We start from the raw sequence: 12,046 nt of genomic DNA on the forward strand, positions 1-12,046 counted from the left end.
GCGCTGGGGAAGGCGCGGGCGCCGCCGCCGCCACAGGTGACTCGCGGGCCGGGGGCCGCTTTCCGTCCCGCTGCCGCTCGGCCGCCCCTGCGCGTTCGCGCCCCTGCGCCGCGGCCGCCTGCGCGAAGCCCGTCTTCAGCCACTTCGCCGTGCCTGCGCGACCGGGAGCGCCGGGGGACATGGCTTTGCTCCGGCTCCTTCTCCTCTTGCTCCTCGCCCAGCGGGGGCTCGGGGCTGCCGCCGGCCAAGGGCCGGCGGTGCGCGGCCGGGAGCGGGCGCTCAGAGGGAGGCCGCCTATTTACAACCACATCAAGAGCCGGGAGCCTCCGCCGGCCCCGCGGAGCCGCTCTACGGAGAGCACCATCTTGGCGCAGCGGCTCGCCGAGGAGGTGCCCCAGGACGTGGCCTCGTTCCTCTACACGGGCGACTCCCGGGAGCTGCGGCGTGCCAACTGCTCCGGGCGGTACGAGCTGGCCAGCCTCGCCGGCAAGTCGCGCTTCACCTCGCACCCCACCCTGCACGGGGCCCTGGACACCCTCACCCACGCCACCAACTTCCTCAACATGATCCTCCAGAGCAATAAGTCGCGGGAGCAGAACTTGCAGGAGGACCTGGAGTGGTACCGCGCCTTGATCAGGAGCCTGCTGGAGGGGGACCCCAACATCTCCAGGGCAGCTATCACTTTCAGCACAGAGCCTTTCTCCTCCACCCCCCAGGTTTTCCTCCAGGCCAGCCGGCACGAGAGCCAGGTCCTCCTGCAGGACTTGTCCTCCTCGGCTCACCGCCTGGCCAACGCCTCTGTGGAAACAGAGTGGTTCCACAGCTTGAAGCGCAAGTGGAGGCCACATCTGCACAGGAAGGTCTTGAACACGGGCCCCAAAACTTTGGAGAACAGCTGGAAGAGGCGGGAGAGCTTCACTGCTGATAAGAACCACATCAGGTGGTCCTCACCTTACCTGGAGTGTGAGAATGGGAATTACAAACCCGGCTGGCTAGTGACTCTCTCGGCGGCTTTCTATGGGCTGCGGGCAAACCTCCTCCCCGAGTTCAGGTAGGAGGAGTGTTCCTCTGCTTGCTTTCTATCGAGAAGGGTGTAGGATGGGGTTTTGGTTCTGCCCCCCTCCTAGGGAAGGCATGCTGTGGCTCTGGAGTGACCCGATCAACCCTTCCCAGGTGGGCTGCTCAGTCACACCGCAGAGCAACCTCAGGCCTTCCTGTTGAGCTCTTACCTTTGTGTGCCTTAGGGAGCTGTTGCTCCGTAAAAGAATTGCTTTCATCTCCATCTGTAAGACAGCATTTGCTTTACCTGCTCCCATTGAAACAGGTGTGCATGTGGGTTACGTTCCTGGTGTGCTTCTGGTGGGGAGAGAAGAGCAGCAGTTGCCAGTTGTAGTTTATTTCTGACTGCAAAAAGAAAATGTTTACTGAGGTGTTATTTCTTACGACGCTGCGTAATTAAACCTAGCTTGACCTCAACTATGATTTTAACCACCTGGGAAACAAGACTTTTATGCTGGTAAACTGTGATTTATGGTCTCCAGAGCCCATCCACTGTGGGGTGCTCGAGCCTGGTCAGTGGTCGGTATGATTGTAGGTAAATAAGTGTTAGAGACTGCAGTTCTGTCATAGTGCATGTGGCTATAACCTGAACTGGCAGTAGGAAAGCTTTCCTTAGGACATCCCCCGGTTACATAGCTGTGGAGCTGCTACCTGGCATACGTAAAGTATTGCTTATTTTTTTTATTGCTGTTACCACCAGGACTTTGCCACTGGGCTGCAGCTAGCAGAGAGGAGGATATAAAAAGGTCTTTTCTTGTGTCTTTGTATTTTGACAGCAAAGAGGGATTTCTCCAAAGAATGAGAGCAACCTGTGGGGTACGAGATGCCAGATTTTCCCACTGGCACTTCTGTGGTGGGGCTCACCAGTAACTCTATCCTTTGGGGAATGCGCGCTGCCCAGAAGCAGCTGGTGTTCCTCAGGGGATGAGAGAGGAGCACAGAATTTGCTTTGTGCTGCGAATCACTAGGTAAAGATAGACAAGAACACAGCAGACACTGAAGAGATTTTGCCACACCTAGGTGTCAAGGCAATAGTGTTTGTGAATACTGGTTTTCTTGGCTTAGTCTGAAATCCAGTGGGATCAAATAGGTGTGAATGCAGTCATGCATCCTTTGGGGGGGGGGGGGGGTGGGGGACGACGACACCAAAACCCAAACAAACCAGAAACTGTTGAATAAAGAGTGGCTGCTTATTTCTCAATTGAATTACCTTTTGCCCTGAAATTTTCACACTTATGGGGCTGGTAGGGTTAAGGTAAAATGAGCTCATCTGCAGGCTGTTTGTTGCTGAGTTTGTCTCAAGACCAAAACCCAAGAATAGCTCTACTGCAGAGCTCTTCTGGACCCTAGCAAGGGGTCCAGAAAAGTTCAGGAAACTTCACATAGATCATTGAAATGCAGTGTTTCACACTTGATGATCTTCAGGATGCAGATGAAAGCTAGCGTAGGCTGATACTCTCTTGTTGGGGATAGAGGTTCACATAACCTGAAGAACCACCAGGCTGGGGGTGGGATGGCAGCCACTAACCAGCTATCTGAGAATTTAGATCCTGATATAAAGCTTTAATTTAAATAAGCTTCAATCTTTACTTCAGAGAAGAGAAGAGACATGTCCTCTAAGCAGAAGAGTGTAAAGCTTCAATCTCAGCTCTGTGCTGAGATCCTGTGATGCCAGGAAGCATCTCAGTGGTACAGGTTTCTGCTGTGGTAGCTCTGGTGTGCAGAACACACCAGGTCCATTTTGGAATAACCCTGGCCAACCAAGGCAACCAGTAGAGGTCCTCCTGGGTGCAGTACAAAGTACTGCCTTCACTTCCTCAGCTTTCCAGCCTCTGTTTACCATGTGGGAGTCACTTCAGTTGAAGAAATAGAATAACCTGTTGTAACTCTGATACTTCAAAGGGCACCCGCTAAGCACATCTAAGTTCGGAGAACCTCCTTTTTTTTAGAAGATCTTGTGATGAGGTATGCTGTGCAAGTTCAAAGTGTTGTATTGCTGTTGTACTGAACAGTTAGGACAAAACTAACAAAGTTTTGTTGTATCAAAACCAGAGATGAGTTGGTAGACATTTCTAAGAAAATGGGCCAGTAAGTTTTTGGTAACTGGATAAGGAAGCAGGTGGAAGAAGTATACGCACATACACACACACATATATATATGCACACAAACACACACATATTCTGGCAAGGCTAAATGATAGTTCCTGTCTTCGTGGTTTGAGGTATGCTACATGAAAGATGGGCTTCTAATAAAAGCTTATTATTTGGGATATTGAAAAAGTAACTCTGCAGCTACATAGGAAATACTATAAACAAAATACACTTCTCCTAAGACTTGTGGAATGTCTTAATATTTGCCCAATATTTTCTATAATTGATGGGTACAAGCCTCAGTGTGAGTTCTTAAGAGAAGAAACGGTTTAAAGTATAAGCATGTGATATAATAAAAATGTGACATCTAATGTTATTAGAACATTAGTATTAATTTAAGGTGCCTCTTGAAATAAGTTTTATTTACCCTCACCACCTGTCTTTGAGTGACACAATGGTTTAACTTCAAATTCCTGTTTAAGGCCCAAATGGTAAAAAGCAGTATGTATTAACCTTCATCTTTTGAGAAAGCTACAACGGTTCTCCCAACACAGGATCTCTGAACCATCTGTTAGGAACATGGTAATGGATTGGTTTATGTGCTCTTTCCATTTAATAGTCTAGCATAAGATCATTGATGGTAATTTAATGCATGTCCCTTTAATATTCTTCTAACAGTTTATGTACTTTCTTCTTTGCTGACATTAGGTTTATGGCATGGTACATTAGGGTAAGAGACATTGAGGAACACATTATCTCCAGGGAAGGGGGTTCTTACAGATTACAGAAGGAAAGGCGTTGCTCCTGCTTCTTGGTGTCTCATCTGTTGCAGTAACAGATGGGTATGTCATGTGGGGTAGCAATGGAAAGAGTTTAATGAAGGCAATACTAATAATTACTACTGGTTATGTTCAATACATGCTACTACTGCAATGCTGTTGTCAGTGACATTCTGAAAGTGCAGCAAAAAAAAACCAACAAAAAAAAAAAGCTTTTTTCTTCATGTCGTGAAGGGTTATAGTGTCTTCTGCCAGAGGAAGGGAGTGTTGCAGGCAGGGGGCTCTCACAAGCAGCTTGCTATCTGTCTTTAATTTCACCTCCCACCCTTTGCCCCCCTTCCCAAGAGATGACAGCCAAACTGTCCAAAGTGAAGGCCGAGGAAGGTGAGAGAATATGGTTGTTTAAGTTGTCTTGCCAAGGCTAGCACTGTGGGCCAATACTGAGATGAAATGGAGAAAGCAAAGACAACTTGATAAACAGAAGGTGTTGAGGCCCAGCGGGACCACATTAGCCCAGTGCAATGCTAAGCGAGCAGTGCTGACTGTCCACAGCTTCTTAGCAGCGCTTGCTGGTGTTTTGTTGTCTGCATTCACTGGTCTTTGGTCTGCCCAACGTGCAGGGAGAGGACTTTACCACCTGCTTACAAAATACAGTGTAGGCGCTCATTCAGAAATGAGGATCCACAGAGAGTAGAGGTAATCACTTGGTGATATTAATCATTCCTTTATCCTTTCTTAAAAAGTCTAAGCTGATGCAGTTTTCAGCTGGAATTCACCATCTTATGTGCCTAATCGCTCTACAACTCTAGTGCCACAGAGGGTAGATGATAGCATTTGTCACTGATCTTCTGTGACCCTCCTCTGCTGCTTCCTATTACACAATGAGAATGAATCACATTCCATGGCACATGGTGATCCAGCTGGTCTCTTTGCAGCCCTACAGTGGAAGTGGAAATGTGTGAGAGGCTGCATGTTGTGAGCACATTTCCTTCTCTAAAAGTATTTGCTTGGCCCCTGGAGAGGACATGGGAGGTTTTCATTGCTTCAGCAGTCTAGGAGGCCAGTGGGGAGGATCACTCCTTGATCTGGAAGAAAGATGTGCAAGTAGTTAGCTACTAGGAACATACAAGTTTAAGAAGAGAAAAAAAAAAGTCCTCCGAAGTCATTGAGTTGATCTCCTGCTGTCACAAGCCCACTTAATGTCATCAGCTGACCAATCTCCATCTTAAAGTAGGTAAGTTTCCCTCTTGACTTGCCACTCCACTGGCATGCGAGGCCTAATGGTTGCATAGCTTCTGATTTCTGATCTAAATTTATTCACAGTCAGTTCTCATCCATTTATTCCTGTTCCAGAACTGCTTTCTATCTGAAATAGCACTCTTCACTGATGTTTACTGCCCTGACCTATTTATAGGCAGCAGTCCCTTCTCCACCTTTGTTTACTAGACTACACAAGCCAGCTTTCTTTAGTCTCCTGTTATAAGCTCTCTGTTGCCATGGTCCCTCTTCTCAAGTCTTGTTCCAGTATTTCTTGAATGCTGTTAGTCAGATTCATGTGCAATGTTTCAGCCTTGTGTAATGACATCAGTTATCCCCAAACTCTGATGAATGAATTGCTGCTTTTGCAGTTCAGAATGTTCTCTTGCGTGCTGTTCTCATTTTCTTTAATGTTGTGTTGTAATATGTCAACATCTTGGGAACTGGTCATCACTCGCACTATTTTTCATCTGGGAGGTCAGGATATCTTTAGGATACAAGGATGTTTTTTCCCTCCCACCATGTTCCAACAATGCCAGGTAGTTTTTTCACCAAATCCAGGGCAGTATTTGCAATCTCTTTTAAGGACTATTGGGAGAATGCAATGGAATAATGGCTGTTTTGGCAGAAAGGTACAAAATCAGCAAGCTGAGCAAATTGGGGTTTTTTTTTGTTCGTTTTTGGTTTTTTGAACCATGATGTGTTCTGGAGCATTTACAGATAACTTCATTCTGAAGTTTGGCCGAATCAGGTGTTACCTCGTAATATTTTTTTGTCTTCCTGACATTTGGTACTTCTCTCAATTATTGGAAAGGTATTCCTTGGTGCAAAGATTAATCTTTATTGCACAGTTAAATTTAGCTGTTTCTTCCCTAAAGGCAGTGTAATGTAGTGATTTCCACTGTACTATTAACAATGACTCAGACCACTCCAGTGTTAGGCCATAATGGGGCTTTTAGTTAAGGAAACATTATTGAAGGCAAATTAAACCATGGAGGTAGAAGTATATATGACAAATAAGTAATTTCTTAGGGAATATATGTGATTTGATCTTCTGCTAAATATTTCACAGCTGTTAAGTTGTTTGGTAAAATAATGTCCTAGTTTCAGCTGGGATAGAGTTAACTGTCTTCCTAGTAGCTGGTAGGTGCTATGTTTTGAGTTCAGTATGCGAAGAATGTTGATAACACTGATGTTTTCAGTTGTTGCTAAGTAGTGTTTAGACTATAGTCAAGGATTTTTCAGCTTCTCATGACCAGCCAGCGAGAAAGCTGGAGGGGGACAAGAAGTCGGCACAGGACAGAGCCAGGGCAGCTGACCCAAACTGGCCAAAGGGGTATTCCATACCATGGGACGCCACATCTAGTGTATAAACTGGGGGGAGTGGGGGCGGGGGGGATCGCTGCGCGGGGACTAGCTGGGTGTCGATCGGCGGGTGGTGAGCAATTGCACTGCGCATCATTTGTACATTCCAATCCTTTCATTATTGCTGTTGTCATTTTATTAGTGTTATCATTATCATTATTAGTTTCTTCTTTTCTGTTCTATTAAACAGTTCTTATCTCAACCCATGGGTTTTGCTTCTTTTCCTGATTTTCTCCCCCATCCCACTGGGTGGGGTGGGAGTGGGTGAGTGGCTGCGTGGTGCTTAGTTGCTGGCTGGGGTTAAACCATGACAAATAACCATAAATGTAGACATAAAAAAAGAGAGATTGTAAAAGTTAGTAACCTTTTTCTTTTAAATGTGGTTTAATTTCTTCCTTTTTTTAGTTTCCCCCCAATGTCTATTTAGTCTTGGTACTAAACTAAGAAAGAAAATTAATTTTAACTGTTTAAGGAGACTTCCTAATTTTTTGTGATGATACATTAGTTGTATAATCCTGAAAGTATTTTAAAATCGTGAGGCTGAAATTTTTTTCTATAACACCCCTTGGCCCATATAACATGATTGAAGGTGTGGGTGGATTTAGAACAGGTTTTAAAAATGAAAAGGAATAATTTGTTTCCTAGAACTTCTGAAAGTCTTGGATTTATATTCCTGAAAAGAGGTGAGAACAAAGAAACGTCTTCCTATGATTTACTATCTGCTTATAGAAACCCCCAGTATATTGTAAGTATTCTCTAGACAATCAATTATGTCTCTGACTTTTTTGTACGGGGTCATGGATAAGGATAGAAAACTGGATGGTGATGAAACAAAAGGAACGATAAGTAGGGATTTCTTTTTTAGAAACATGATTCAGCTTTCTTCACTATTGGAGAAACAGAAGTGAGTCTTTGAAGAAAGAAGTTAAATATGGCCAGCAGAGGACTGAAACACATACTGTATGTCCACAGTTATGTATCACATGGTAGGTAGGTTGCAATAAAAGGAACTAGCTTTTTGGGTCAAACTGCTGTTTCCACTCCTCTGTTCTCTATCCCCATCCCCCTTGGGCAAGGCTTCCAGCCCAGCAGGCTGTCAAAGCTCTTTTGAAGGGAATGGACGTGTGACAGTCCTTACTGTCTGAGATTCAGTTCCAGGACTGTCACCTCCTATTCTGTCTGTTCATGAACCTGGGCTGAGATAGAAAAATGTTCCTAAAGGTAAGAAAAAAACATTGCTGTGTTAAGTCAGATGAAAGGCTTACCTAGCCCTTTCTCCAAAAGCAGCTTCTGACAGGTGCTTAGGGAAGAATGTAAGAGCAGTAGAAGTGCCAAGTTCTCTTGTCTTGGTTATATCCCATTTACAAATAATAAGCAATAAAAAAAATAAATTGTTTTTCAGACTCTATCTGAATGAGTGTTGGATTAAACTGATCTCTGTGATTCTAATTCACTTTTTAACCCATTTTTGTCTTCTGCAATGTAGTTTGGCATTGAATTCCATAATCTAATTATGAACTGTTTGGAGAAAAAAAAATTCTTTTCTGTTTTTAAATTTGCTCCATGAATCTAAATTCATTAGGAGATCCCAGATTCTTGTGATAAAAAAACACTTTAGAAAGTGTTCATTCATCTTCTCCATGTCAGTCAGATTTAGTTGTAGGTTATACTAAGTATTTTTAGCATCTGCAGACTTTGTCACTGGTCACCCATTTGTGGTCATCTGTGAATGTGTTGAACAAAGAAGGGATAGTTGTGGTGCCCAGCTTGTTAACCACCCTGCATGTGAAAGCTCACTTGTGTCACATTGATACTCTCAAGAGTGGCTCAAAGGTTGGAACCTTCCTGGCTCTAAAGTGTGCAGTGATGAAAAAAAATTCATTTTCTCCAAAGGCTGTCTCTACTCTGAGCAATTTTTATATCTTTGTTGTCTGTTGGCCTTACAGATTCTACTTCAGGCTTCCTTTTTGTGAGGTATTTTAAAAGTTATTAATTAGTAGACCCTATGTTTTCAACATGTTGCTTCTAAAAATGTCTGTTGTTTTTGTCTTAACATTCTTGTAGTTTTGTTATGTTCCTTGCCCAGGTTTATGGCTCTCCATTTTCCTGGTTTTTGTTTGTTTTTTTTTTAATGTTGGATTCTGCTTACTTTTCAGTTTTAAAATTCCCTTATTACCTTTAAATAAATCTTCAGTGTCAGAAGATTGGGTATAGTTAGGCTGAGGCCATCTCTCCCGTGTAGGATCCTTCTAATTCAAATGCTTTTCTTGTTCCTAACCTCTTTTCTTATATCACTTTCTATACAGTTCCTTGATGCTCTTTCTTTCCACCTGTCTCTGACCCCATGGACAGTAATGGGAGCATTAAAAAAAAAATACTGGTTTCTTACTAAATAGCTTGAATTTGGCTCCAAGACCTTTTGTCATAGGGAGAATCTAATGTAAGTGGTACCCCACCATCACTGACACCTCACATTCCTATACAATGTGATGCTTTGTGACAGAGTTAAGACGCTAGCAGCAACCTGAACATCCTCAGGCAAAAAAACCATCACCGCCCCTCGAAGTATCTAGGAAGCTCTCTGACTAAACTGCAGGGAAATCCCCAGAGAGGCAGCGCTGTGTGCCATAAATCTGAAATAATTCTTCAGAAAACAGAGGATTCATCTTTAAGTATTCCGCCCTTGTAGTACTGTTCCAAATGGCCTAAAGGGATTTTCTTTGCAGGTGAATCCTAATTCATATGCCCACACTGCTATACCTTACTCTTCCGTTAAGCTTTGTTTTAGTGAAAGCTGGCTCTCCTATGAAAACGTGTGCTGAAAAGCAGCAGTCATGCTGTGGCTGAGGAATTAGGTAAGTCTGTCTCTGTCCTGTTAGTAAGAAATTAGTGGTAACTGCGTGTCCACATCAAAATCATGTTGTATGTAACACCCCAGTAGCCTTTTGTGAATCTGGCTGGATATGCAGAGGTAATAGTTTTAAAAATGTTTAAGTGATGCAGAATCCTAAATTTTAACTTTCAAAAGCAACTTGAACCTGCAGAAGCTGCTGATTCCAGTAAGACTTACGACTGAAAGTCACTCACTTGTGAATTTGACACCAGGGTTATTTTTGGATACTCAGTTGATAGTACATTGAAGGAGCTTCAGGTGTCAGGTAGTATGCACTGGTTGAAAATTAACATTCTTGAGAGTGTCAGCCTCCAAAATGAGAATGGTCAGAAAAGGTATCTGCCCTGAAAACACTGGCTATACTAATTACAGTGTGCATTTATCTAGAGGTGTGGGCATTTGCAGATTCGGGATGGCTGTAGAGAATTTGTTGTTCTTATCTCCTTGTTTTGTGGTAAGGAGAACTTATGAAGGACAGCATGGAGGGGTGAATGGATATGGCAGCAAGAATCTAAGCAGGCGTTTAGATTTGGGGGATGATGTCTGCTTCAGCATGTGATAACCATGTCTTATACCTTAATTATGGCTGCTTGCAATGCTTACAGGTGCAAAAATAAGCATACAAACTTAGAAGACAAACTTTGAATGCCTGCTTAGCTAAGCTGTGGTGACCTCTGTGCCAAAAAGCTTCTGAAGATCTAGAGGACAAAGATATTGTTTATCACCATTTAAATGTTGGCAGGCTATTATTCTGTGCAGTTCTGGCTTAAGCTGGCTGGGTGAAAGAGAACATGCTCCTTCTGCTTTTTTTATGATGTAACAGTAGAGGCAAAAAAAAATTCTTCTGTAGATATAGGTTTTACAACATGTTGTTACAATGAAATATTATAACTACTGAAACTATCAAGATAGCTAGTAGGTTGGGAAAATAAGCTTAAATCAATTTCTGGCACAGATTTCAAGGCAAACAGCATGCCAACAAACAGTGGTACTAGAAATTAAGACAGACATGAAAGCCTCTTAAAACAAACCTCTGACCCGACAGAAAATCCTTGATGACATCATTCTTCAATGATTATCTATTATGTACAATTCAACTAATTCTTTCTTAAATACATGTTAAACAAGAATGTGCACTCCTTAAGTATCTATTTTGTGTAAGGACTGTAAAATTCTGGCAGAAAACAAATATTTATTGTTATAAGGAGATTAACAAAATTTACTTACTTGCCAGATGGTCCCCAATTACAAGTAATATTGTTACTAACTTATCACTGTGGCTTGGGTTCAGCCAGGCAGCATTGTCAGTGTGGATGAATGTGTTATGCTGACAAGCTGAGTCTACTCTTATACTGTTGATATTTGTCTTGATTGCTTCTATCAAGACAGCAGAGCTGCAATTATTCCCAGTTAGTTCAATAAATATAATACAGGTAGTTGGTCCATATACATTCTAGGAGGATGTGTTCTTCCATATGTTCCATTTTCCGAATGCTGAATCAAAAATAACTGAAAATGTGGGTGGCTAAAACAGGCTGTGCCAGCTACTGTATTAATCACAGATGAATTTCAGAAATATATCATCATGTACATACTGGTGCACCCTCTGGGTAATAGCGGTGGGGTACAAGTCTGAGACTGTGTTTAAAATGGCAAAGCATCCCAAATGAATGCAGTAGAATTCTTGTATCATCATGATGGTTGCTGTAAATGCCACATGTATGCTTAAAGAAACTTTTCTTTTGAAAGCATTATATCCTCAAGTAGTTGCAGACCCCGTTACTACCTCACCAGAACTGTGATGTTACCATGAAGCATGAACATCTATTGCAGGGTGTAGTGAAAAAACCCAACATGTGCACCATGGGGGAAAAAACGGAAAGCCTATGGTAGATTGTAACTGTCACGAGAGATTGTTTTCATATGCCTGCTTCTGGAGTGTACTGTTACTCCTTCCTGTAGATTTTCACCCTAGAAATTCGTAAAGCTATGAGAAAAGGAAAAAGCAGAACAATTTAATCATATCAGAAGTTCAGTTTGTGCTACAGAAGAGCTGCAGACAGGAGAAGAGTGTGGGTAGAAATGTTTGTATTGAGTTCATGAAGACTGGGTTTTGTGAAAGGCAAACATTCTTGTAAGATAAGTTTTAACACAAGAGAAGCAAAGGGAAAAACGCATTTTGTTTCGAATGGAAGAATTGTCTAGTGTTTCTAGAAGTACTATGAAAATATTTTGAAATTAGATAATTTTCAGGCCTGCAAGGCTTGACAGGGAGCTCCTGACAAAACTCAAGCATAAAATGAAAGTACACAAGAGATGGAAGCAGAGTTGGATAACCTGGGAGGAATGCGGAGACATGGTCTGGGCATGGCTGTGAACACGAGCGTCTTGTATTAGAAATGGTGTGGCCAGCAGGACTAGGGAAGTGACTGTTCCCCTGTACTAGGTACTGGTCACACCTCAAATCCTGTGTTCGGTTTTGGGCCACTCACTACAGGAAAGACATTGAGGTGCTGGAGTGTGTCCAGAGAAGGGCAATGAAGCTGGTGAGGGACCTGGAGCACAAGTCTTATGAGGAGCAGCTGAGGGACCTGGGGTCGTT

At 43.1% G+C, this 12,046-nt stretch overlaps 1 protein-coding gene across 1 annotated transcript in view; it reads left to right on the forward strand.

The window, feature by feature from the left end:
• Positions 1-179: 179 nt before the first annotated feature.
• Positions 180-12,046, forward strand: part of GPR158 (G protein-coupled receptor 158) — a 205,327-nt gene continuing 193,460 nt past the window's right edge. The window contains exon 1 of the mRNA XM_010582222.1: positions 180-1,051. Within this exon, the coding sequence (XP_010580524.1) occupies positions 180-1,051 (872 nt within the window). The remainder of the gene's footprint in view (positions 1,052-12,046) is intronic.

The sequence above is a fragment of the Haliaeetus leucocephalus genome, unplaced genomic scaffold (genome assembly GCF_000737465.1).
Source record: "Haliaeetus leucocephalus isolate CR32 unplaced genomic scaffold, Haliaeetus_leucocephalus-4.0 Scaffold0, whole genome shotgun sequence".
In the NCBI taxonomy this organism is placed as follows: domain Eukaryota; kingdom Metazoa; phylum Chordata; class Aves; order Accipitriformes; family Accipitridae; genus Haliaeetus; species Haliaeetus leucocephalus.